This window comes from Camelina sativa, chromosome 4 (genome assembly GCF_030686135.1).
Source record: "Camelina sativa cultivar CO46 ecotype springtype chromosome 4, ASM3068613v1".
NCBI classification, from domain to species: Eukaryota; Viridiplantae; Streptophyta; class Magnoliopsida; order Brassicales; family Brassicaceae; genus Camelina; species Camelina sativa.
The window spans coordinates 2,071,431-2,099,037 of NC_141883.1; the positions used below are offsets into that span (position 1 = coordinate 2,071,431).

Below are 27,607 nucleotides of genomic sequence, written 5' to 3' on the forward strand. Positions count from 1 at the left end.
TCGACCTTCCTTTATATACACCCATTCCAAGGGTGAACAATTCATAGCTAAGCGATGTGGGATGTAAAAACACCAAAACCTTTTCTTTTAGCCTTCGGACAGTTTAATAAACAATTTAGATGTTACTAAACCGAGAACAATTGGATTACAAAACCAACAATTTTGAGTTGATCACTTTGAGACGCAAAAAGACAAATATGTATGATAATTTTGGTTATTTTTCCAGTGTTGTCGTCTCCGAATTCGCCACTTCTTCTTCTTCTTCTTCTTCTCTCTCAACTCTTTACAGGAGAATCTGCTTAGAACAACAATTCCTTCCTACGAGATTTCATGGTTGAATTACAAAATCTCTTTCTATCTAATTTTTAAAACCGTCTCCGCTCAATTCCCCTCCCCCCCCCCCCCCCTTAACTTTTTTTTTCCGATTTGATCAGGCGAATTCCGGCGCAGAGAAGTTGAAGCTCTACTCTTACTGGAGAAGCTCGTGTGCTCATCGCGTCCGTATCGCCCTCGCTTTAAAAGGTCTCCTCTCTATGATTTTGCTGTCGCTTTATTAGATTTATCAAAAGATTATGATTTTCTCATTAGATTAACAAAAGACTATACAAGAGTTTATATAAGCTAGATAATTAACGGTAACGTTACAAACTAACGTCTAACAGAATCATATGTAACACTCTGCATTTAGTCCCTGCAACAGCTCTGTAACGGCGTCAAGCAGCTTGTGTTTCTTCGTGTAATCTGATAGTCCCCCTTAAGCTGGCATGAAAATGTTTGAAATGCCAAGCTTACTCACAAGATTCCGAAACGGTCCTGGTTGCATTGCTTTGGTTAGGATATCTGCAATCTGACAATCAGAGCGAACATGAAGAAGCTTAAGAGTACCATCGGTAACTCTATCACGCACTGTGTGGCAATCCCTTTCAATGTGTTTCGTCCTTTCATGAAACACTGGATTGTTACCTATATGAATAGCAGCTTCATTATCACAGTACAATGCAGTGGGAGATGGAGTAGGAAGCTGAAGATCTTCCATAAGACTGCGAATCCAGAGGATCTCACAAACCGCTAAAGCCATAGCTCTGTATTCTGACTCTGCTGAAGACCGAGATACAACGTCTTGTTTCTTCGATTTCCATGAGATAAGAGAGTCCCCAAGAAAGACACAATAACCAGAGACAGACCTGCATGTGTCAGGACAACCACTGAAGTCTGCATCAGCAAAAGCTTTGAGTTCCATACTCGGGTTTGAAGAATAAAACAAGCCCTGTCCAACTGTTCCTTTGATGTAGTGGAGCAATTTAGTAACAGCTTGGTAATGAGTTGTACGAGGTTCAGTAGTGTATTGTGCCAACTTATTCACTGAAAAGCAAATGTCTGGTCTTGTAATAGTCAGATAGATGAGCTTCCCAATAATACTTCGATAAGTCTCCGGATTATCTATCGATTCACCATCTTCTTTCGACATCTTTTGATTTGGCTCCATTGGTATTGTAGACGGTTTACAAGCCAATAAACCTGCACCATCCAGCAAATCAAGTGCATATTTCCTTTGGCAAATAGAAATACCTGCACTAGACCGAGATATCTCCAAGCCAAGGAAATATTTTGCTGCTCCCAAGTCCCGCAACTTGAAATGAGATTTCAACTGTGTCTTGAGTTCATCAGCAGCAGTATCATTGTTGCTAGAGATAATAATATCATCTACATAAACAAGAACTATCAGTAGAATAGAACCTGTAACTTTTGTGAATAAAGTATGATCAGAGTGATTTTTCAGAAATCCTAAACTCTGCAGCGTCTCTGCAAATTTCAAATACCACTGCCTTGAAGCTTGTTTAAGTCCGTAAAGTGACTTGTTGAGTTTACAAACCGCATTGGGTGGTAAAGAGTCCCCCTTACTAGAGGCATATCCAGGTGGTAATCTCATGTAAATTTCTTCATCTAAATCTCCATTCAAGAAGGCATTAGAAATATCCAGCTGAGATAAAGACCAACCCAACTTTGCAGCAGCACCAAGAAGCATTTTTACAGAAGTCAACTTAGCCACAGGTGAATATGTATCAACATAATCAAGACCTTCTTTTTGAGTGTATCCTTTAGCCACCAATCGAGCTTTATGTCGTTCTAGAGTGCCATCAGAATGATATTTGACCTTATAAACCCATTTGCAGCCAATAACATGTTTACCAGCAGGAAGAGAGCATATCGACCAAGTGTTAGTAGCTTCCAATGCTGTAATCTCTTCTCCCATTGCATTTGTCCAAACAATATGCTTCATAGCTTCTGAATAGGTTGTGGGTTCAAATTCCCTTGAGATAGCGGTTAAGAAGAAATGATAAGGTCCAGATAATTTGTCATATGACAAATAGTGACACAAAGGGTAGAGTATATCTGTGCTAACATGATAACAATGATAATCCTGCAGATACGCAGGTTGTTTCGTTTTCCTTGGAAAATCAATAACCATTTCGGTTAATTCATCGTTATCTGAAGACATATCAGCATTAACAGTAACTGAATCTTCTACAGCAACTGCATTCTCCGGATTTGGCTTAGACATGTGAGTGATGGACGCAGAATCTTCTACCGCAGAAACATCCTCAACACTGTCTTGTAGCTCAGTAACCTTATGTGCCTTGGGAATGATAACAGAACCTTTATCCACTGCTAAACCATTACCAAAATCAGACACGGAAGGAAACAAATCCTGAATTTGCTGTTTCATGTCTCCAATTGCCAGAGGAAATAACTCTTCATGAAAAATGACATGTCTTGATACGAAGACATCATGAGTTTCAATATCCAGAAGTTTGTAACCCTTAATGCCAATAAGATATCCCAGAAAAATAGAAGCTCTTGCTCTTGGAGCAAACTTGTGTCTCTGTTGTGGCGAAGTAGAAGCATAAGCCAAACATCCAAATGTTCTCAAAGCATCATACTCTGGTGGTTTCTGCATTAAGATCTCAAAAGGAGACTTATTAGAAAACTGTTCTGTAGGTAATCTGTTTATCAGAAAAATTGCAGTCATGATGCATTCACTCCAGTATTCAAGAGGTATATGAGATTGAAACATTAGAGACCTTGCAACGTTGAGAAGATGTTGGTGTTTCCTCTCTACTACAGAGTTTTGTTGGGGAGTCTCTGGACAAGAGTGGTAAGATACTATCCCTTTTTCTCTGTAGAACTTTGTGAAATTGAACTCCGGAGCATTATCTGAGCGCACTGCCTTGATCTTTGTATCAAATTGTGTTTCAACCATTGAAACAAAACCAGGTAATACTGTGATAGCTTCTGATTTATTTCTGAGCAGATACACCCATGTTGCCCGAGAATGATCATCCACAATAGTCAAAAAATATCTATATCCATCATAAGAAGGCACACCCAAAGGTCCCCAAGTGTCAATATGAATCAAATCAAAAGCTTTATCAGTCTTATTATTCCGAGCTACAAAAGGCAAGTGTTTCTGTTTGGCCAGATGACACACTTTGCAATGAAAAAGTTCTGTATTATTCTCTTTTGGGAATGAAACAGATAAGGATTCTGAAATAGACTTGAGCTTTTGAGTAGAAGGATGACCCAATCTTTGATGCCAAGTATGGAAGTTCGACTTTACTGAGACGCAAAATGTAGGAATAGCTTGATCTGATGGTTGAAACTGCAAATCCAAGAAGTATAGCTTGTTGTGTAATCTACCTCTGCCAATCATCAACCCCTTTGTAAGATCCTGAATTTCACAGCCATAAGAGTCAAACCACAACCCACATTTTATTTCTGCAGTCAATGAACTCACACTTAGTAGATGAAACTTGAATTGAGGGATATATAAAACATCAGTAAGCAAAAGCTTATCGTTGAGTCTTATATTTCCTAAACCCTGTATTCTTACACCAACACCATTAGCAAGTTTTACTGTTGTATCTTGAATAGGTGTCATATGCTGAAACAGGTTCTTATCATGGGTGACATGATGTGTAGCACCAGTGTCAATAACCCAAGAATTCATTTTTTTTATATTGTCAGACAAAGAATAAAAATATGATTGATTCTCTGTAGACAATGTGCAGAATATGGAAGGAAAGAATGTACCAGTCATTTGGCAAGCCATAGGATTCAGACCCGAAGAACCAGGAGAAGTTATCTCAGTAATAGTTGCTGTCGAGGAGTTAGTATGAGCATGTCCTGCAGATTGTTGAGGCTGCAGCTTTGAGTTGAGATAAGATACCAAGTACTGTAACTGTTCAGGACTGAGTGCTTTTTCCCTGTCATATTCTGATCCAGATTCAGTAAGAGCAAGATTGGCTGCCGCTGGTGCATTAAACCTTTGATTAGAGTTCTGTCTCTGATTCTTTGGTTTCCAACCCGGAGGAAATCCATGAATTTTGTAGCAGACATCAATAGTGTGTCCGTTTAAACCACAATGTTCACAAGTGGTTTGAGGTTTCTGAAATCCCTTTGGTTGATATGCATTCACTTGTGCTTTGACTTGGAAAGCAGACGGGTTAGGCTTTGTACTGATACGTTGCCGTTGAGACTCATCAGACTCCAACATGTTGTACATATCAGAAAGACTAGGCTGTGGCTTCATATTCAATATTTGTCCTCTGATATTAGTGAAATCATCATTGAGTCCCATAAGAAACTGAGTGATGCGTGTGGTCTCATAATCATCTAATAGCTTCATAACTTGTGAGCACCGACATCCACCATTTTCCATCAGATTCTTAGTACAAGCCAAACGCTCCCAGAGAGTAACCTTCTTGGTGTAATATTCAGATAATGACATATTTCCCTGACGCAAAGAGCTTATCTCTTGCTCAAGGTTATAGATCTGAGGGAGATTACTCTTATGAAACCGTCTATGGAGATCTTCCCAAATTCCAGCAGCATCTTGAAAATAGAGAATGCTATCATAGATTTGTTTAGAGACTACATTCAGCATCCAAGCCTTCACCATACTATTGCAACGAATCCAGATTTTGTGCAAAGGATCAGATTCATGAGGTCGAGGAAGAGATCCATCAACGAAACTAATCTTATTCTTTGCTTCTAGACTAGTTCTCATAGTGATTATCCATGTATTATAGTTATCTCCAGTAAGAATCTCGGTTACGATCGACATACCGGGATGATCTCCAGATTGTAAGTAATATGGATTGTGATGGCTGTCGATCGAATCGGAATCTGGAGAAAGACGAGTCACGGAAGTGTTGACTGGAGCTGATTGCTCGATGCGAGAAGCAGAGCGATGAACAATCGGTGAATCTTCACCAGAATCCTGAGAAATTGCTCGATTCCTGAGTTGCTTGGTTCCTTTCTTCGCCATGACGATGATGATCGACAGCGATAAGGTTAACACTACAAGCTTAAGTGAAATGAGCAAAGAGAGATCAGGTTTTGAAAATTTTTTTTTTTCCGGAAAATAAGATTTTCTCGAGAAACTTTGTAACAAACTTTGAATGAGAAAAAATTTAATGCTCTGATACCATATTAGATTTATCAAAAGATTATGATTTTCTCATTAGATTAACAAAAGACTATACAAAAGTTTATATAAGCTAGATAATTAACGGTAACGTTACAAACTAACGTCTAACAGAATCCTATGTAACACTCTGCATTTAGTCCCTGCAACAGCTCTGTAACGGCGTCAAGCAGCTTGTGTTTCTTCGTGTAATCTGATACGCTTTCTAGTCAATTTTGTGAACGGAACAAGATAGTTGTTTATATTATTTGATTCTGAAATTTGGATTCTTGTTTGATTGCTTTTTAGGGCTTGATTATGAGTATATACCAATGAATTTGCTCAAAGGGGATCATTTCGATCCAGGTACGTAATTTTCCAGTTTTTTGTACTTGCTTTTGATTCGGATTTCGAGGTTATAGTGAACTTGATTGATGAACTAGATGAGAAATGTGTAGTAGAATGAGAGGTAATTGATTATGAGCCATTTAAAAAGCATCTACTGATGATTGGTTTCTTATGTTAAAAAGTTTATCGTTTTGATCTTCAAGATTTCAAGAAGATCAATCCAATGGGTACTGTACCAGCTCTTGTTGATGGAGATGTTGTCATTAACGATTCTTTTGCTATTATAATGGTCAGTAAATACATACTTCGAGGTCTTTTTCTTCTTGTGGTTTTGTGGATTAAAAGAAACATTTCATCAATCTTGAGTTTTGTGGGGGTTTTTTTTTTTATTGACAGTATCTGGATGAGAAGTATCCTGAGCCACCTCTATTACCTCGTGACCTCCATAAGCGGGCGGTCAATTACCAGGTATTTCAATCTCCAGTCTTCTCTTACTTCGGTCAAATCTTGGCTTATCTTTGAATCCTGCTTTGTTACATGTGTTATTATAAACAATACCAGCTTAGATTGTCCTGCTTCACACACTGATGCAGTTTACTTGCATATTTCAGGCAATGAGTATTGTCTTGTCTGGCATACAGCCTCATCAAAATCTGGCTGTTATTGTAAGGACATGAGATTGATGTCAATTTCTTAGCTTCTACTGTTGGAAGTTCTAGATAGAGTAAATTTCGTTACTTCGTTTTCCTGATTCACAGAGGCTTATCGAGGAAAAGATAAATGCTGAGGAGAAAACTGTTTGGGTTAATAATGCTATCACCAAAGGGTTCACAGGTATGTCATCTCTAATCTATCCTTATCCATTCTTTTATTGGCATAAGTTATAAGATACAGAAACGTAATCAAGAACCAAGGTCCAAGACAGTCTTGTAAGTAGTTGATATACTGTGGTAGAAGAGCGTTAAAGTCTTACTCACTTCTCAATTAAAATATGTTTTATGCTTGGTAATACGAAGTTGTACCATTCACCTCTTTGATGTTACTGTTATTATTTTCTGCCTTATAAAGGTTCATACTGATCTATGTAATTATGTCTCATTTCTCTTTCAGCTCTTGAGAAGCTGTTGGTGAGTTGTGCTGGGAAACATGCCACCGGTGATGAAATTTACCTGGTATACTGCTCTAAATCTCTCTGGACTGTGATTCTTTTGTCACTTTAGAATACCACCCTTATTATAAAGCAGTAAGTAGACAAGTGTTAAAGCCATGAAACATTGTTTTGCAGGCTGATCTCTTTCTAGCACCACAGATCCACGGAGCAATCAACAGATTCCAGATTAACATGGTACTTTTCCTTCTTTAAACTATGCTTCCGATACCTAAATTTGTTTCAGGTCTAGGTTGTAGTATATCCTCAAATGCCTTGAATCCTTGATCAGTTTTGCGGTAGCATGAATCATATGATACAAAGATAGTCCTATTGTAGTAACATGGTACTTTTGCGGTTTTAATTTCTACAATTTGGTAAAACGCATTCGTATGGATTTCCACAGGAACCGTACCCGACTCTTGCAAAGTGTTACGAGTCATACAATGATCTTCCTGCTTTTCAAAATGCTGTCCCAGAGAAACAGCCAGATGCTCCTTCCACCAACTGATTCTGCAAACCGTAAGCTGCTCTCAGCTCAATAGTCAATAATACCTCGCAGTCAACAACAACGATGATGATAATAATTACTTGTATTCATATTATCATATATGTATCATAGTACTTCTTAGTTCCTCTACTTGTATTATACAATAAAGGTCTTAAGAGTTTGACATATGCAAAGATAACTAGTACACTCTCAGAGGAAGCCTTTCTCTCTAAGACTCTGGACCGTCTCCTTAACCGCATCTTCCACAGCAGTAAAAACCAGCCCGAGCTCAATCAATCTCTTAGCCGCGTCATCACAAGACGTAAGCCCGGGTTGAGTTACTTTATCAAACTTGTGAATAGAAAACTCAGGGAAGAGCTTGGACACGAGAGCAGCAAACTCACTGAACTGATAAATCCCATTAGTGCATAGAAACCGACCAGAAGCTTCAGGTTTTTCGAACAGCATCACTTGGCCTTTAGCCACGTCTCTCACATGCACCACACCGAGCCAGTAATGCTCTTGCGTCTCGGTGGAGCCTTGTAAAAGCTGTAGCAAAACGGCACAGCTTGCGTTTAGGTTCGGTTGCAGAAGCGGTCCAAGACATGTTGATGGATGGATCGTGACAATGTTGGTTCCATGCTTCTCCGAAAATTCCCAAGCTGCTTTCTCAGCTAAAGTCTTCGAAACTGGATACCATTTCTAAAATCGAAATCATACACAAATTGTTACAAATATAATATATAATTTAACTAAACATTCTTATAAAAATCACAAACCAATTCAAAAATAAAAATTTAACGAACCTGCATCGACTTGCAAAAATCGAGATCGGTCCACGAGGACTCATCGACGGGAACTCTTTCCGGCCAATTAGGGTTAGGAACCAAGGCGGAGATAGATGACGTGATCACCACGCGTCTGACATTAAACCTCTTAGCAGCTTCCAACACATTGATCGTTCCCTTAACCGCGGGTTCGACCAGCTCCTTCTCAGGATTCACCGGTGGATCCAACGTACAAGGTGACGCCACGTGGAACACTCCACTACATCCATCGATAGCTCTGGAGATTGCGTCGGAGTCTAAGAGATCCGCTTCAAAGACCTCGATCTTAGAATCCGATCCGGGTAGTTTCAGGAGATGAGTCGGGTCGGATCCTGGGTATATCGAAGCGTGGATTTTGGTATAACCCTTCTCAATCAACGTTCGGATTATCCAAGATCCGATGAAACCATTAGCTCCGGTCACACACACTGTCTCTTTCGCCATTGATGATCGTAAAAGCTCACAAAATTTTATTTTTCTCTCTCTTTAACTATAAAAATTGGGTTTTTAACTGTTGTTGTAGTAAAAAAGGATCCTTGTTTTTTTAGTTACTCGAAATAAAAGTTTGATTTTTTTTTTTCTTTTCTTAAAGATAGAAGAAAGAAACATAACCTTGACATGATATTATCCACTAGTTGAGCTATATAGACTTTTTTCGTGACGAATGAAAACAGTAGTCAATAGATGAAAACCGCCGGAGCACCGCCGCAAAGAGGTGGTTCCTCCTCCGCCGCTTACTTATACCGGTCTTCATCATCGTGCTGCTCCGATAGCTGTAGAGTTTTGGTGGTAAAGATGGGAGGAAAAAGCAAGAAACCTCATGAATCGTCTTCTTTTAAGGTTCACACACGAATACACAGTTTATTGTAAAGGTTTGGTCTTTGAGAACTAACTGAGAATTCCGGATAATTTAAATGGAATTTGATTAATTTGGTTCCCTTTATGATGTATGTATATTGGTGTTATGGATATGATGAGCATTTTGCAATCACTGATTTAATCAATGATGTTGATAGATTTGTATGAATTCTGAAATTCTCAGATTGGAGTTTATGGATATGGTGAATGTTCATTGAGCATTTTGCAAACCATTGATTTGATTATGGTTTTTGATAGCAGGATTCAGAGCCGGAACCACCGAGAATCAAATCCAATGTTAAGCATAATTTGCAGCTTCTGAAGTTATGGAAGGCATGTAGTACTGTGAAATTTTTTGTCTATCCATTAGTGTTCAAGGGTTTGTCGAAATTCTAATCTTTGGAACTGTATGATATAAATGTGTAGGAGTTTCAGAGCAGAGGATCTGGCACGGCTAAGCCAGCGACTAGTTACAGGAAGAAGAAAGCAGAGAAAGACGAGTTACCGGATGATAGCGAACTCTACCGTGATCCTACAAATACGCTATATTAGTAATTACTCACTATGTATTAAGTTTCTCATTTTACCATATTCAAGTTGTTTGGAGAATGATTTTTGAGGTTTGAAATTTCTAAGGAATGTTTTGTTATTCCTTGAAAGCGGTTTTACAGCACGAACCAGGGTCTATTGGACGACGCAGTTCCTGTTTTGCTTGTTGATGGTTATAATGTGTGTGGATATTGGATGAAGCTAAAGAAACATTTCATGAATGGAAGGCTTGACGTTGCTCGGCAGAAGTTAGTTGATGAACTTGTGTCCTTTAGTATGGTTAAAGGTACAAACTTTCGAAGAATCTACATTTGATTACTTCTATGGCTCTTTTTGGCTAATGCGACAATTTGATTTGAATTTGTTGTAGAGGTTAAGGTAGTGGTTGTCTTTGATGCTCTCATGTCTGGTCTCCCTACTCACAAGGAAGACTTTGCAGGGTACAGTCATTTGGACCTTTTCTGTCTTAATAGTTGTTTTCATACCCTTATTTACTTTAACAACTAAGAAAAGGTTTATTCTTTTTGGCCAGTGTTGATGTGATTTTCTCAGGAGAAACTTGCGCTGACTCTTGGATTGAAAAGGAGGCAAGGAAAATATGATCTCTTTATACCATAGGGTTCAAAGTTCAGACAGAAGGTTTTTTTTTGAATCATTGCCGATGTTTCTTCATTTCTGATAAAATTACTGAAATTGATAGGTGGTTGCTTTGAGAGAAGATGGATGCCCCAAGGTTTGGGTTGTAACATCTGATGTTTGTCAACAACAAGCAGCTCATGGAGCGGTATTGCCCATCATATTGATGTAATAAAAAAATCATTATGCTCATATCTTGTTATTGATTTTGGTGACTAAATCTTGACAGGGAGCTTATATTTGGAGTAGCAAGGCACTGGTTTCTGAGGTATGATCACCAAAGCAATTGCCTTTCTATATTTATGATTTGAGTTTCATGTGATCTTATGAAACATCATATTGTAGATCAAATCAATGCACAAGGAGGTTGAGAGAATGATGCAAGAAACAAGGTTACATTGGATTTTTTTTTGCGTTTTTACATTCTGTGCTTGGAGCTAACCCAAAAAAACTGAGAAAACTCTGACTACTTTTGTATTACAGGTCAACATCTTTCCAAGGGAGATTGCTGAAACACAATCTTGATTCTGAAGTCGTCGATGCTCTTAAAGATCTAAGAGACAAATTATCAGAAAACGAAACAAAGAGATGACCAAGATCAATCCAGATTATAACTAGGCCCAAAAGATAACTTAAAACTACGTTCAAGCATTTGATGAAAAGAAGGTTGAAAATTTTCAGGAAGCAGCATGGTTCACTTGGATGCCTACAAGGTATTGAAGCCATAGATAGTGGCTGAGTTTGTTTCCCTAAATCTTGGATGTTCAAATGAAGAATCCGAAACCATTTCACAGCTTGAAAATGATATAAAGCAGTTCAATATGTCTCAGCTCATGTGGAAAATGCCTAATTTTTCAGCAGAGATGATTATATATTGAGCACTTCATTGGAATAAAGTTTTGTTGTGGTCCAAAATAGTGTGTTCACCACATTATATTTACTCCGATTTGAGATCTTGAAGAGTATAATACCTGCAGCTTATCATCTGAAGCTACTTCACAATGTTTAACTTTTCAACTCTCATCTTTCACGTTTCTCATTTACAATGTTTTATTGGTTCTGTTTGGGAAAAGGTTGGTTGCTTGTTGTTCAATGAAATCTTCTCATATTGCCTTCTGCTACTTTGGACAACAGAATCTATCTCTCTGTGATGAAGAAAAGGCTGAGAAAATTGGTTGGAAATTTGATCAATTCATGGAGATTCAAGTTTAAAGAGAAGTCGCAGATTAGAGAGTATTTAGCGGGCTTGAAAAAGAGTTGTGAGTTGGATACAACTGATAAGCTACAAAAGAGTATAGTTCAGGAGAAAGAGACATATGATTGAAGCTGACAAGAGTGTGCAAAGCGCATGAGTTTAGCTGGAGGTGGTTTAAAAGAAGTGACAAACTTGTAACATAAAGGAAGTTTTGGCTTGAGAGAGTATCTATAAATATAGTGACCAGTCGACATTAGACAGAGTGTGGAGTACAGAATCTAAAGAATGCAAAAATTCTAGACTCAAAAATTGTTCTTTGATCGTAAAAGTCATAAGTGGAAACTTGGTAATTATATTTATCTTCAATTTTTGCTTTAATTTCAATATATAGGTTTATAGTTAGATTTTACTTATTTAAAACTTTATTCTTCTAAGGTAAACAATTAATGATGGAGTCAACTTTTAATTTAAATTTTGGGTGGAAAAAGTAATAGTTTTTGCATATGTTTTGCTTATTTTTTGCATATATTATACTTTATTTTTTATTTATATATATATATATATATATACGTAAAATAATTATCCTACTATATTAATTGAGAAGTACAGATATGAAACTAACCTTAAAATATGTAAAAACTTGCGTTCAATTGCCATTAGAAAATTTAATTAAGATTAATTAATTAATTAAATAAATATAATTAATTAAAAAATAAAAACGTGGATAGATCAAATATAAAAAAATCTAGAAAAGTAAAAGAAAAATATTCAGATCAAACTAATTTGTACTTGAAAGAAATTAAAGAAAAAATAACCGCTAAGATTTTTTAAAAATACAGATAACTTGTACAGTTAGGCCGAAGATCCGGTAAGGAAACTGTAGATAGTCAGGGTGGTAAAATGGTGTAAGGGGCAGATCATGGACAGGAAGCAGCTCTGTCTCCTCGTTGTTGATCCTGAAAAGATACAAGACCACAGCAGCATTATAGATCAGAAAGACCACGACTCTGAACCGCTTCTCCATAAAAACCATCGACAGAAGGTTTGAAACGACGGCAAGAATCTCAGGAACAATGAAGAACGCGAGGAGTTCAGATCCTGCAACAATGTAGCATAGCTGCTTGCGTAGAATCCGGTTAACCGAAACACGTCTCCCATCGCCGCTCTCTGTTTTTTTTTTCTCCGTCTGATTTAATTTGATTTTTTTTCTCCGTCTGATATGATTTGGTTGATTTTAGTGATGTTAATTAAATGAGACATTTGAAGTTCTTTCTACTTTCAGAAATTTCTCAGCTACTCCGTTCATGGCTCAAAGTAGTAGTCTGATGAAACAGAGAGAGAGGACGTGCGCGTGTTATAAGAAAAACAAAGAAAAAAAGAGGCAAACCAAAGTCGTTAAATTTTGGGAAATTGCATTGTATATCTCGAAAAAATATTATAATTCAATAGCTATACTAACCATATAAAGGTAATATAGTGTATATTTTCTATAATAATTACAAGATTAACCCTCCTGTTATTACCTTCTACCACCACTTTCTATCACCACCGCCGTCTCTTACCGCCGGCGACCACCGCCGGAAACCACCTCCGGCCACTCCCACCACCTCCGACCATCCTCCACCACCGTCGGCCACCCTCCACCACCACCTCCTCCAAACTATCAACACCACCCCCTTGGTAATTTTTCCTACCCCTTATGTCATTCACCTAATTTTTTGAATTAGTATGCTATATTCTTAAATACATTATCAATTTGGGCTAGTGCACTAATTCACCCTTAAATTTTTCCGAAATATCAATTGAACAACAAAAAAACAACCATTCTTTCTTCCCCCAAATTAAAAATGAACCCTTGGATTGGAACTAAACCGAAAAGTAAACCCAACAAAATTGAAAGAAACCTACCAAACCGAAATGTTTAACCCGACACTGAAACTGACAAAGAAAAAAGACAAAATCCCAAATTCCCGAAAAAACAAAAAACCTAACTTTCGTAATTGGAAAAATCCAGAATTTTGTTTGTTGTATATGAAATTTAAATGTCTATGTGGTTCACTTGTTGTCACAGAGTGTCAGGATTATGCTCTAGTAGCTTTAGACGTTATATGTTGAGACAATCGTTGTATGTTGTTATTGGGGCATACTCTTTTGATACAGAACAAATGATTAAAAACCCCAAGGATGGGAAGTATTGGAAGATATGGAAGATATAGTTTCTATTATGTTGTATTGTGAATATTCTCCACCTAGAATTTAGGAAGTTATACATCTTGCTCCCCAAGCTTAGTATATTCTGTTTCTCTCTTGTATATATACGTGATTTAAAGGGTTTGAGATCAATAACACAAGCATTCTGAATATCTAGCAATTTCTAGTTTTACATGGTATCAGAGCCAAAAGCTTAAAAAGTTTTCTTTTCTTTGTTCTCTCTGTTTTTCTCTGTTTTTCCTTCGTTTCTCTTCTTTTTGGTTTTTCTGTTTCATTTGTTTCAATTATTACGATGGCTGAAGATAAAGCTCTTGTTAAGGCCTCTGACTCTAACAATGTCACGCCGTACACCTTGCCCTCGTCGGACAATCCTGGTTCAATGATCTCTTCGGTTGTGTTGACGGGAGAGAATTATGCAGAGTGGACAACCGAGATGTTCAACGCTCTTCGTGCCAAGAGGAAGATAGGGTTTGTCAATTGGTCAATCCACAAACCTGAAGAAGACAGTTCGGAGATGGAATCTTGGACAAGCGTGAACTCGATGGTTATCAGATGGTTGCACACTTCAATTTCTCCTCGTGTTAGGTCAACTATGTCGTTTATTGATGATGTTGCAGAATTGTGGGAAAGTTTGAAGACTCATTTCTCTGTTGGAAACAAGGTTCGAATTCACCAGCTCGTGTGTCAGCTGGGTTCGTGTAAACAAGAAGGGCAGTCCGTCATGGACTACTACGGACGTCTTGTGAACTTGTGGGACGAACTTCAACAGTATGGTCAACTACCGGTGTGTACTTGCGGAGCAGCTGCCAAAATCGCACAAGATCGAGAGGAGGAGAAAGTTCACCAGTTTGCTATGGGACTTGATGAGTCTCGTTTTGGGAACGTAATTTGCCAGATTGTTGATGCTGATCCTCTACCTGATTTGGCACAAGCTTATGCCAAAGCTGTCCGACAAGAGCAACGCCTTGCTGCAAAGAAGAAGGAACAACAATATGATGCAGTACGGTTTACTACTCGACGAGATTCACTGCAACAAGAGTTGATTTCTCCAATAGTTGGAAACAAGAGTGAAGTTTCTGGGTTTGCGACTCGATCTGGGTTTTTGCAGAACAACAACAACAAGAACAGAGACTGTAACTTACTCTGTTCTAATTGTGGAAGATCAGGTCAAGAGAAGGAGTTTTGTTGGGAGTTCGTCGGATATCCAGAGTGGTGGACCGATCGAAACAGAGAAGGACGTGGATCCAGTCATGGAGGAGCTAGTCGATCTAATTTTCCAGGCTGTGGGCGTGGTTATGCAACGGCTGCACATGCTACAATCCCCCATGCCTCGACGTATCCAAGTTGCACTCCGGAACAGTGGCAAGCCATAAGTAAGATGACTTTGGAGAAAACAAGTGCCAATTCAGATATTTTCTAGTAAGATACACGAGGAATTAATCCTTGACACTGGAGCCTCTCATCACATGACCGGAAATATTAACTTGTTGGTCGATGTTGTATCAACTCCTCTTTGCTCTGTTGGGTTTGCTGATGGAAGTAACACGATCTCGAAAAGCATGGGTGTGCTTCATGTTTCGGATCATATTACTCTCCATAACGTTTTATATGTTCCAAATCTCAATTGTTCACTTATCTCCGTTTCTAAGTTGCTCAAACAAACCGGTGGTATTTCCTTGTTTACTGATACACTTTGTGTTTTACAGGACCATTTTTCAAAGATTGATTGGAGCTGGGGCAGAACGTGATGGGCTTTACTATGTGATGGATGTGGCTGATGTGCAAGTTAACAAGGTTGTAGTGAAGTGTGACTCGACGTTGTGGCATCGTCGGCTAGGACATCCTGCATTTTCAGTTCTTTCTACTTTACCTATAAGTTATGGTGTTTCTAATTAAGCTAGTCATAGTTCTTGTGACGTTTGTTTTCGGGCTAAGCAGACAAGAGAAGTTTTTATGATAGTTCTAATAAAGAAAAGGATTGTTTTTCATTGATTCATGTTGATGTTTGGGGTCCGTACCGTCTTTCGGCTTCGTGTGGGGCTGTATATTTTTTGACAATTGTAGATGATTTTCTAGGGCAGTATGGACGCATCTGTTGTTAGAGAAATCAGAAGTTCGTCAAGTACTTGAAAATTTTTGCGCATATGCCGAAAGACAGTTTCACAAGCCAGTACGCACGGTGCAAAGTGATAACGGTACTGAATTTATGTGTCTTACAAAGTTTTTTTAGAGCAAAGGAATTGTTCACCAAACATCGTGTGTTGCCACTCCACAACAAAATGGGCGTGTTGAAAGGAAGCATCGTCATATTTTGAACGTTGCTCGCTCTCTTCTTTTTCAAGCTGGCTTGCCGGTTTCGTTTTGGGGAGAGGCTATTTTAACAGCCACATATCTCATTAACCGCACTCCTACTAAGGTCCTCCACAACCGTACTCCATATGAACTTCTTTATGGTGAAAAGCCTTCGCTTGATCACATCAAAGTGTTTGGTTCATCTTGTTATACTCACCGACGTGATCGAGATAAAGATAAGTTTGGAAAGAGAAGTCGTCGTTGTATTTTTGTGGGTTATCCTTTTGGAAAAAGGGTTGGAAGGTCTTTGATCTCAACACCGAAGAATTCTTGGTCTCCCGTGATGTGGTTTTTCAAGAAGATGAGTTTCCTTGGGCTACAAGGCATAGTGATTCAGGAACGACGAAAATGGTGTCTCCTAGTGATATTGTTGATGATGATTGGATGATTCCTGTATCCCTCGCGCGTGATGACAGGGAGAGTAATGGTTCTATTGGTAATGATCTTGTCACGCCTGCTTCCTCGACACTGGCCTCCGAGACGTCTACTTCACATGTTGATGATGCGTCTCCTAACCCAGCTTCTGTTGTGCCTATTTCGCATGAAACAAATGAGTCTGTTGTGGTTGAAAAGGATGTATCTCCTTCTGCTGCTCATGATGGTGTGTTGCCAGATAGTAGTAATGAGTTGGGTAAAGGAAAACGCCAAAAGCTTCCGTCAGTTCGCTTGCAAGGTTATGTAACTTACTCTACACGCTGCACTGAAGAACCCCATCATGATTCACCCAACTTCACCTCAGATTCTTCGTCTACGGTCCAAGGTACAGACACTCCTTATCCTTTGACGAATAATATATGTGATGATAATTTCTCACCCGCTCATAGAGCATTTTTGGCGGCGGTGGTTAGTGAGGTTGAGCCAACTTCTTTTAAACAAGCCATGCAAGATCCTCGTTGGACTAATGCTTGTGGCACTGAGATTATAGCTATGGAAGAAAATCGTACTTGGAGCGTCGTTGATTTACCTCCTGGTAAAGAAGCTATTTATAATAAATGGGTTTTCAAAATAAAGTATAATGCTGATGGCTCCTTAGAACGCTATAAAGAGAGGTTAGTTGCTTGTGGAAATCGCCAAGTCGAGGGTGAAGATTACAATGAGACGTTTGCTCCGGTTGTTAAAATGACTACCGTTCGAAGTTTACTACGTATTGTTGCTGCTAAAAATTGGGAAGCTTACTAGATGGATGTACACAATGCGTTTCTGCATGGTGATCTAGAAGAAGAAGTTTATATGAAGTTACCTGTCGGATTTCGTCATTCTTCTACCAATAAAGTTTGTCGGCTTCACAAGTCTTTGTATGGTCTAAAGCAAGCCCCGCGTTGTTGGTTTGCTAAGCTTACTCATGCCTTGACAAAGTTTGGTTTTGTTCAGTCGTACGAAGATTATTCACTTTTCATGTACTCGAAGGGTGACATTGAGCTTCGAGTCCTTATTTATGTCGATGATATGTTGATCTGTGGAAATCACTCACATATGATTAAGAGGTTCAATGAGTATTTGGGACGTTGTTTTCACATGAAAGATTTAGGTAAGGCAAAGTATTTTCTTGGTATTGAGATTGCTCGCAGTCCTGAAGGTATCTATATGTCTCAACGGAAGTATGTTCTTGATATTGTTTCCGAAGTTGGACTACTAGGGTGTGAACCCTCTCCTATACCGATGGAACAAAATCTCAAGTTGGGTTTGAGCAAAAGTGATTTTCTTCCCAATCCGGAAGTGTATAGGCGTTTGGTAGGTCGTCTGATTTATCTTCTTACAACACGTCCGGAATTGTCATATTCAGTTCAGCATCTGTCCCAGTTCATGAAAACGCTGAGAATTGATCATATGGAAGCTGCATTGCGTGTTGTAAGATACTTAAAGGGTACTCTGGGTCAAGGCATTCTCTTAAGCTCAAATTCTGACTTGACTCTAACCGCGTATTGTGACTCGGACTACAACTCGTGTCCACTTACACGTCGCTCGTTGAGTGGTTAGGTTATGTTTCTCGGTGGATCTCCTATCCCTTGGAAGACTAAGAAGCAAGATAAGGTGTCCCACTCATCTGCTGAAACTGAGTATCGCTCCATGAGAAATGCATTGACAGAGGTGTTATGGCTTCAGAAATTGTTTGTTGATTTGGGCTGTTCTCCAACAAAGCCAGTTCGTTTGTTTTGTGATAGTGATGCAATTCTAGAAATATCAACTCATCAAGAATTGGTTCAAGGAAAATAAAGATCAAATTATAAAGAAGTTTCTAGAAGACAATCAATTCATGGCTACATCAAGAAAGTGTCTAGATACAAAGAACCAATCTCCATCAATGATGATTGATAAAATCTCTCAAATTTATTCTTGATTTATTTATGTAATTAATTTGATTTATTTTGTATTTATGTTATTGATTTGTAAATTGAGCCTATATAAGCTCATGTTTCCCTTCATTGTAAATATAGAATATTTTTGGAAAAATAAAAGATAGAGTTTTCTCACTTTGAAGCTTAGGCTTTTGTTTTACTTGTCTTTTCTATTGTGTTTGATTCCTTTAGAAAACAAGTTGTATCTTTATCTTTGTGTGTGATTCACTAAGATATTGATTTGTGTTCTTATCACAAGTCATTCCGCAACTTTGTGTGGCGAACTTCGATCCATCATTCATCTCCATCTTATCCGAGTTAGTTAGAGAGGTCCTTTAGACCAGCTATCGACTCACCCCTATTTTGGCTCACGTCATTTTGGTATCAGAGCTAAAAGCTCCTATCTCTTATTGTTTCATTTCAGCTTTAATTTGAAAATAAATAAATAAATAAATCATTTTTGTTTTATTTAAATCGTTTAAAAAAATAGTACAAAAAAAAATTGGTTTTTATTTGCTGAATTTCAGTTTTATTTGAAAATATATATATATATATATATATATATATATATATATATATATATTTTATTTAATTCGTAGAAAAAAATACAAAATAACTTTGTTTTGATTTGTTGAATTTCAGTTTTATTTGAAAAAGAAAAAAAAATTGCTTTGTTTTAATTTCATTCTACTTTTCAATAAAAAATATATATATGAAAACTTTGGTTTTAGTTTTGAGGACAAAACCTTTTCAAGAAGGAGAGAGTGATGCAATTCTAGAAATATTAACTCATCAAGAATTGGTTCAAGGAAAATAAAGATCAAATTATAAAGAAGTTTCTAGAAGACAATCAATTCATGGCTACATCAAGAAAGTGTCTAGATACAAAGAACCAATCTCCATCAATGATGATTGATAAAATCTCTCAAATTTATTCTTGATTTATTTATGTAATTAATTTGATTTATTTTGTATTTATGTTATTGATTTGTAAATTGAGCCTATATAAGCTCATGTTTCCCTTCATTGTAAATATAGAATATTTTTGGAAAAATAAAAGAGAGAGTTTTCTCACTTTGAAGCTTAGGCTTTTGTTTTACTTGTCTTTTCTATTGTGTTTGATTCCTTTAGAAAACAAGTTGAATCTTTATCTTTGTGCGTGATTCACTAAGATATTGATTTGTGTTCTTATCACAAAGTCATTCCGCAACTTTGTGTGGCGAACTTCGATCCATCATTCAACTCCATCCTATCCGAGTTAGTTAGAGAGGTCCTTTAGACCAGCTATCGACTCACCCCTATTTTGGCTCACATCAGATAGTGAAGCTGCTATTCATATATCGTCTAATCCAATGTTTCATGAGCTCACTAAACATATTGAATCTGATTGTCATGTTGTTAGAGATGCAGTACAAGATAGGACTCTCACAATGGTTCATATTGGTATCCATGATCAGATTGCGGATATTTTCACCAAGGCGTTGGGACGTGTTCCGTTTGAAAAACTATCATCCAAGTTGGGCATTTGTGATCTCCATGCTCCAACTTGAGGGGGGGGGGGGGTATTGGAAGATATGGAAGATATAGTTGCTATTATGTTGTATTGTGAATATTCTCCACCTAGAATTTAGGAAGTTATACATCTTGCTCCCCAAGCTTAGTATATTCTGTTTCTCTCTTGTATATATATGTGATGTAAGGGTTTGAGATCAATAACACAAACATTCTGAATATCTAGCAATCTCTAGTTTTACAGGAAGCTATATACATGTGGTCTATGTTTCTGCGAGCATTGCAAGCTGTCAATGATCACAGATAGTACTGACTATGTTGTGACTTAAACTGTTACTCCTAATGAAGAGATGTCTCTGGGTTCTTTCTCGAAGAAACAACGCAGCCGGGTGGGGTGGAGACTGTGTGATGATTATAAAGGTATCAACAAGCTGACCATCGGTGACAAGGATGCTCTGAACGGATGAGGTATATATGTTTTGTTTTTATACTCTTTTATGTCTTTGTGAATTACTGTAATCTGATGAAACCTACTAAGCTGCAGTTTTGTTTCGTTTACTAAGTCCATAAAGATTGTAATCATGTGTATATATACATTATTTATGCAGATTTTGCTGTCCAAGGGAGAGGAGTGTCCAGGGAGGATTATGTTGAATCTGGGTTTGTTATTCTCAAGTGATGTGCTCAAGAGTTGATCAATGTTGATCAGTGCAATCTCAGATTGAGCTTCTTTCCCATTTGATTCATTTCTCTTAAACTCTGCAATCGATTCCACAATTCTAACTGAATATAGAATACAATTTGTCTCAAGATCTGTCAATGATCTAACAGTTTATTCTGGAGAAGCTTTCTTACCACCAATTCAGAACAAACGGACAATTAAGAACAGAGCTGTTGTGGGGATGTCTACAGAACAGAATTTACATGTCTTGGATCGTCATTGCTGGAAGAAACAGCCTGTTTATTGATTCATGTCCGAAATAAAATAGAAAAAATTTGAATAAATACTTTAAACTTAATAGGAAATTTGAAATCTATACTAAAATTTTATAATCTTTGAAATGTACCTTATGTATTGAACTATATTATTATTTTATCCTCAATTTAAAATTAATTAAAACTAAATACAATATAATTAAATTAATTCATTTGAAAAAAATATTTTTAAAAACATCGTGTAAACTAGATAGTTGGAATTTTGCTAAACAAATTTTAAAAATGATGAATTAATTTATTATATACAATATTAATCAATAACTAAAAGATTAAATTAAGATAAAATAAATAAATTATGCCTTTAATTAATAATTAATTAAACGTTAAAAAAATAAACCCAAAATACAGTTTCCAATAAAATAGGGATTTAAGTTAGCTGTTAAAAAACATTTATTTATAAATTAATTTAAAAACTAAATTCTATTGTTATTAAAATTTCTAGATCGTGGATCACGATCCAATAATCTGTTACTCAATTGTGATTAAAGATCTGATATTATTTAGGAATTTACTTTTAAAATTTTATTATATAAAAATTAAAATAAAATTTATTAGATTTATTCTTTTTCCATTTATGTTTAGTTAATTTTTTTTAATAATATTAGCTTTAAATAAATATATTCACTTATAATTCTTCAAAATTTTCATTTAATAATTTTTTTTGAAAATAATTATATATTTTAATTTATTTTGAAAATTACTAAGTTTAATAAAATAATAAAAAATTGTGAGCTTGTAGAAAATCAACAGTTCAAAAAATCCACTACAGTAAAACCTGTTGGGACAATGAAAATCTATTAATTTATAGAGATTTTAATTTCTCGATAAATTAATAATTATTAATTTGTCAAGAAGTTTTCCTAATTTGGTAAAATAAAATTAAAAAAATAAGATTTAATCGTTATAACTATTATTTTTATAAAATCAATTCCAATGAAAGTAACAATTATCATGTTTTGAATATAACACTCAAAGATTTTTATATAGTAAAAAAATTAAAAATAGACTCTAATAAAAAATAATGTGTATATATATACATATATTTAGATAATTTTATATAATTATTAATTTATATTATTGATGAGACCATATATTTACAAAGATTTTCAAAATAATTATTATCTTATTATATTATCGAATTGTGTCCAAAATTACACTGGTCTCATCTTGGGACCGGAAAAAATCTACTAATTTATAGAGATTATTAATTTATCGAGTATTAATTTATAGAGTTTCTACTGTATGTAACAAATCAATTAATAAAAAAATAAATCGACATTTTTAATATAAGTCAACAAAGATAAAACATAAATCAGCAGGAATAAAATATAAGTCAACAGTTCAAAAAGTCAATCATATTAATAAGTCAACTTAAAATGAAATAAGTCTACTAAGACTAAACAAATCGACGGAAAAAAATATAAGTCAACAAAAAAACAAATAAGTCAACATCATCAAAAGTCGACTATGTAAAAAAACAATCAAACAAAAAAAGTCGATAATTTTAAAATAAATCGATGGAAAAATAAATAAGTCGCAAAAATTAAACTTTAGTCAACCATTCAAAATATCGACCTTATTAATAAATCAATGTAGAATGTAATAAGTCAACAATAAATAAACAAATCAACAGAAAACAAATATAAATCGATGAACAAAAAAAATACGTCAATTGTTAAAAAAATTGACTATATTATAAATCCACTAGCCATAACATAAGTCAACAGTCTTAATATAAGTCGATGACGAAGATAATTAAGTCAACAGAATTCAAAAACAAAACGATTGTTCAAAAAGTCGACAATATAAATAAATCAACATTGGTTAAAATAAGTCTAAAACATTGATATATATATTATAAATTGTATAATCGAATTATTTATTTTTAAATAAATTTAAATCTAAATAATATCAACCAAAATATTTAAATTATTTTTTATTCAAAATTTTAAGATCAAAAATTGATTCATGTAATCATTATTTAAAATACAATAAATATGTTCTCATTATAATTTTTAGGGCAATTGTCATAAATACCACTAAAATAGGTTTTTGTTCCAAAAATACCGCAATTTTTTTTTTTTTCAAAAATACCACTAAAATATATTTTTTCCAAAAATACCACATAATTGAACTAAAGTTTTAATACTAAAAACTAATTCCTAAATTCTAAATACTAAACCCTACCCCTAAAAACTATACCCTAAAACTAAATGTATCAACCCAAACCTAAAAAAAAAAAATCCATTTTTTTTTAATTTACATTCTTAAAAATCAAATTTTTGTGTTTGTGGTAATTTTGGAAAAAAAAAATCTTTTGTGGTATTTTTGGAAAAAAAAACTAAAATGTTATATTTTTGGAAAAAAAAACCTTTTTAGTGGTATTTAAAGGAATTTCTCTAATTTTTATTTATTAAATAATGTATTCCAAATTTAACAACTTTTAAAAGTAATTTATTTTTAAAGTTGAATTATTTTTAAATAAAAATTAAGTTTTTATTGCTTTTATTTAATTGTTAAAATTGCTTAATAATAAGGATATTTATGTCCACTTTAATTTCAAAATGTGTAGTTTTCAAATAAATATAATATTAATTGTAATTTTCAAATTTTTTTTAAAATTTAGTATATTCTTAAAAATGTCCCAAAAAAATATTGTTACAAGGTAAGTCATTTATCAATGAATGGTGTGCTACGAGGTAAGTCTTCAACACCGTTATTGTGTTTGTCAATGTTGGGAGCTCTCATGCAAACTGCAACCACGATATCCTTGTCATCAATGACATAAACCGTATCAAGCAACGTAAGTTCCAATTTTTCTGTGGTTTAAGTTTTATTTAATATAGATGTTTATCCAATTTGGCTCTGGTTTGATGTTAATAGGAATCTGATTTACTTATGCTTAGTTTACTTTGTTTTTCTTCTTTTGTAACTTAGTCGATGTCTTTTACAAGTCTCAGATAGTTCTACACTATCTTTTAACAGTTTATCTTTCCAGCTTACAATTTTGTTTATGTTACCAATCAGACAATAACTAACTAACATGAAAAGAATTTACTAATTAAGAAAATCAGAGCGATAATAACACTACATCATCTCTTAATCATTTTTTGTCATTCGAGTTTTCTTTTTTCTCACGCTTGAGTCGCCTTGTGAACTGAGTGATGACCTTCCAAGGCTTCATCTTGAATGGCGGAATAGGAGGTGATCGCGGAGACAAAGACAGATAAAAGAACATGTGTGTATTAAGAGGTTTTTGGTCAAATGTAAAAATCAAAACCACATGATTGATTTTTTCTATAATTGCAATTGAACAAAATTAAAATTTGAACCGGATAAACTAGCTTGTAACTAAACCGAAAAGTTGATCCATCAAACCAAAAAGTTAACCTGAAATTGAAATTGAGGAAAAAAACCTAAATTTCGTAATTGGAAAAATGTTCATCGAGAAAAGTGTCAATTCCGCTTGTTTTGGTTCATCAAGTCATAAGTGGAAACTTGGTAATTTTATTTATCTTGAATTTTTGTTTTAATTTCCACACATAGATTATAGTTAGATTTTACTTATTTGAAACTTTATTCTTCTAAGGTAGACAATCAATGATGGAGGCAACTTTTAATTTAAATTTTGGGATGGAAACAGTTATATTTCTTGCATATGTTTTGCTTATTTTTTGCATATGTATACTTTATTATATATATGTAATATAATTATAACATTTGATAGATTTTTACTAAAAATAAATTATCATTAAAGTGATGCCAAAAAAAATCATCATCAAACTTGTCAAGAAAATTGAATTATTTTAGATTTTGTAAATTTTTAGTTTACCTACAGTTTTGAAATTCTCTTATTTATATTATGAATATTATCCGAAATCAATCATTTAAACTCTTCTCGTCAATCTGAAATTATCATTAAAGTGATGTCAAAAAAAAATCATCATCAAACTTGTCAAGAAAATTGAATTATTTTAGATTTTGTAAATTTTTAGTTTACCTACAGTTTTGAAATTCTCTTATTTATATTATGAATGTTATCCAAAATCAATCATTTAACTCTTCCCGTCACTCCGAAATTATCATTAAAGGGATGCCAAAAAAAAATCATCATCAAACTTGTCAAGAAAATTGAATTACTTTAGATTTTGTAAATTTTTAGTTTACCTACAGTTTTGAAATTCTCTTATTTATATTATGAACTACATAAGGGCCCGCACAATGTGCGGATTTAAAAATTGTTGAAAAAAATAAATCCTAAACCTTAAATAATTTTTTTAAAATATATAAAAAAAATTATTTCCTAAAGTAAATATATAAATAATTTAACTTAGAAAATATTTGTATCTACCTTCATACATTTATTTATATTTAAATATTTTAACAATTATTACAGTAATCTAAAGCTAAATTATATCCCACTAAAACTTTTGTCAAATACACATTATTACAAATGTTATTATTGTCAAATTTTAAAACCGTTTCACAACTTATTCACAAAATAGTTTACTTGCAACAAATTCATCAAAGCAACTTCTAATAAGTAAATATGTTCTTACACCCAAAATTATTTTATTGTTAAAGTATGCTCTTTATCACCACCTATAAAATGTCTTCTAAACAAATTAAACAAATTTTATGTTGCATTACTTTCATTTTAGCATAATTATAGTTTTTATAATTACTAAAATTGTTTTGTGACATAATTTCTTTAGCCATGAAGTTTTTTTTTACTCCAAAGTTATTTTGGATGAAAGACTGGTGAAAATTATCTACTCGATCACAATGACTTTATTACTAATCCAATAAAATTTGAGAAATTGAAATAAAGTTGCCATGACTCGTAACTCACATTTAAGACTTTAAAAATGTTTAAAGTCTTGACAGCCAATTTTTTGCCAATCAGACTTTTTTGGCTTTTAATTTTTTTTTTAAGTTTTAAAAGTCACTTTTTTTTTCTTCCTTGATTTCCCTTTTTTTTTAAGCATCAAAACCCAAACTTTAAATTTAAATAATTTTTAAAGCATTCTTTTTTTTCACCATTTTATATTTAAAAGCTATCCAAAAGTATATATAAATATTTTATATATTTTATTTTTATAAATTAATTATTCTCATTTTTTTTCTCTTTCTTTTAAGACCATTTCAATAATAAATTTTATTTTTTCATCATCACTAATAATACTATAAAAGAATTTTTATGAAATTCATTATTAATAAGAAAATAACATTCAAACAATGCATTGATTAGTGGTTAATGGATTTTTTACTGCTCATATAACTACTCAAAAGAAAAAAAAAATAATTAAAAGACACTATTGATATTTGCTAGAATAATCAATCACTATGGATATTTGTCAATAAAATCTTATTAAATTAATTTTTGACATAATATATATTTATTATTAATACTTATAATAATAATAAAAATAACAACTACTTTAAAAGTTGTTGGTAAACAATCAGATTTTAAAGTCAAAGTCCTTATAGCCATAAGTAATATCCGTTACCAATCAGGGCCATAGTAAAAATAAAAATTTGAAAATTATAATCAGGATGGTATATATAAGTCTTAGATAATTCAGATATACAAAATAGAAACTTTATATACAATCCAAAACATGACATATGTTATAATCATGTTAAGGATCAACGACCTATTTACTCTTCAGAAGTATCCAACTGTACCAAAAAAGCTTAGAGCTATGAACTCGTCTCAAATATTCTTGAATCATAAATTCTCATCTTATTTTTACCCGAATCAAAAGTTCTCATATATTTCTCAATATACCTTGTTTAAACGGTTTACGAACCTAATCTGATAGAAAACCACATAAATCCGGTTTGAAACCAATTTTAAAATGGTATACCATTCCAACTTTCCAAATTTGAAACCGCTTCTCAATTACTCGATCAAGCAGCTCTTGAACAAACATCAACCACCGACTTATCTTCCAAACTTATAATGCTACTAACTGTAGAATCACTTTTGGAACCTCCATCAGTGTATCCATCCTCGATTAAATTTGCGGGCATTATATATTTCGATTTCATTTCATTGCATATGATAGCTTCCATTGAAAACCCTGCACGAATCAAAGACCCACACAATAGATCGGCAAAATTATATCAGAAAAAAAATCAAAGATCAAAGCTTTCGATATAAACATGTAATGTTATGTAGATATAATGCTATTTTCTTAATTAGCTGTCCTATTATGTTTTTTTTTTTAATCTTTTGACATAACTTATGTTATTCTTTTTAAATTTGTTATTCACTATTTATTTATTAATAATAATATACATGCTTAGTGAATTACTTTTTTGTTTATCAATGTCAAAATCTTATTGAGAAAACACGTATAATATAAGTAACGTACAATGGAAAATAGATTAGTTTTGTAATTTTCCTTTTTAATTTAGAAATTTTTTAGATATAAACATGTAAATTTTATTTAGATATAAACATGTAAATTTATTTAGATTTAGTGTTATTTTCTTAATTAGCTGTTTTGAAAAATAATAATTTTTTGATATGTGTCAACATCTCATCAGTGTACTTGACACGTATCACGATCATGTTAATGGCTAATTTGAAAACCCAACTTTATATAATAAGATTTTTAATATAATAAAAAGATTAGTTCAGACTTCAATTCAAGCTTTTTTACTAAGACTGCCTT

General features: G+C 34.1%; 6 protein-coding genes across 27 annotated transcripts; 4 read left to right on the plus strand and 2 right to left on the minus strand.

Annotated features, from left to right (window-relative positions):
- The first annotated feature begins 43 nt into the window (after positions 1 to 43).
- LOC104779585 (glutathione S-transferase Z1) lies at positions 44 to 7,646 on the plus strand. Of its 4 annotated transcripts, none has more exons than XM_087509743.1 (10): positions 44 to 333; positions 435 to 522; positions 5,777 to 5,833; positions 6,019 to 6,104; positions 6,212 to 6,283; positions 6,427 to 6,480; positions 6,574 to 6,649; positions 6,926 to 6,987; positions 7,101 to 7,160; positions 7,369 to 7,646. In XM_087509743.1, the coding sequence occupies exons 1-10, from the start codon at positions 331 to 333 to the stop codon at positions 7,471 to 7,473; spliced, it is 663 nt and encodes a 220-aa protein (XP_087365869.1). In that variant the 5' UTR covers positions 44 to 330; the 3' UTR covers positions 7,474 to 7,646. The 4 variants fall into 4 exon arrangements, with proteins under 4 accessions (XP_087365869.1, XP_087365868.1, XP_087365870.1 ...); XM_087509742.1 differs by having other exon boundaries at positions 225 to 333; positions 5,998 to 6,104; XM_087509744.1 differs by lacking the exons at positions 44 to 333; positions 435 to 522 and adding an exon at positions 5,539 to 5,676 and having other exon boundaries at positions 5,998 to 6,104.
- On the minus strand, positions 3,852 to 5,360 carry LOC104704906 (uncharacterized). The gene is made up of 2 exons (XM_087511323.1): positions 4,093 to 5,360; positions 3,852 to 3,880 (listed from the first exon to the last, which is right to left on the minus strand). The coding sequence occupies exons 1-2, from the start codon at positions 5,327 to 5,329 to the stop codon at positions 3,852 to 3,854; spliced, it is 1,266 nt and encodes a 421-aa protein (XP_087367449.1). The 5' UTR covers positions 5,330 to 5,360.
- On the minus strand, positions 7,538 to 8,754 carry LOC104779584 (cinnamoyl-CoA reductase 1). The gene is made up of 2 exons (XM_010503951.2): positions 8,259 to 8,754; positions 7,538 to 8,154 (listed from the first exon to the last, which is right to left on the minus strand). Exons 1-2 carry the CDS (start codon positions 8,721 to 8,723, stop codon positions 7,663 to 7,665), a joined length of 957 nt encoding a protein of 318 aa, XP_010502253.2. The 5' UTR covers positions 8,724 to 8,754; the 3' UTR covers positions 7,538 to 7,662.
- Positions 8,668 to 11,883, plus strand: LOC104779583 (uncharacterized). Of its 19 annotated transcripts, none has more exons than XR_015596404.1 (11): positions 8,858 to 9,119; positions 9,396 to 9,470; positions 9,564 to 9,688; positions 9,809 to 9,972; positions 10,057 to 10,126; positions 10,219 to 10,273; positions 10,387 to 10,470; positions 10,552 to 10,590; positions 10,668 to 10,714; positions 10,806 to 11,035; positions 11,457 to 11,883. XR_015596404.1 is itself a non-coding variant. In XM_010503950.3 (10 exons), exons 1-10 carry the CDS (start codon positions 8,964 to 8,966, stop codon positions 10,912 to 10,914), a joined length of 921 nt encoding a protein of 306 aa, XP_010502252.1. In that variant the 5' UTR covers positions 8,668 to 8,963; the 3' UTR covers positions 10,915 to 11,237. The 19 variants fall into 19 exon arrangements, 15 of the variants coding, with proteins under 15 accessions (XP_010502252.1, XP_087365858.1, XP_087365857.1 ...); XR_015596405.1 differs by having other exon boundaries at positions 8,882 to 9,119; positions 9,399 to 9,470; XR_015596406.1 differs by having other exon boundaries at positions 8,898 to 9,119; positions 9,399 to 9,470; positions 9,798 to 9,972.
- Positions 11,884 to 14,020: 2,137 nt separating this feature from the next.
- LOC147945222 (uncharacterized) lies at positions 14,021 to 15,148 on the plus strand. The gene has a single exon (XM_087509155.1). It carries the CDS (start codon positions 14,021 to 14,023, stop codon positions 15,146 to 15,148), a length of 1,128 nt encoding a protein of 375 aa, XP_087365281.1.
- A 46-nt stretch (positions 15,149 to 15,194) lies between these two features.
- Positions 15,195 to 17,259, plus strand: LOC147945223 (uncharacterized). The gene is made up of 3 exons (XM_087509157.1): positions 15,195 to 15,253; positions 15,435 to 15,522; positions 16,315 to 17,259. The coding sequence occupies exons 1-3, from the start codon at positions 15,195 to 15,197 to the stop codon at positions 17,257 to 17,259; spliced, it is 1,092 nt and encodes a 363-aa protein (XP_087365283.1).
- Positions 17,260 to 27,607: the final 10,348 nt, after the last annotated feature.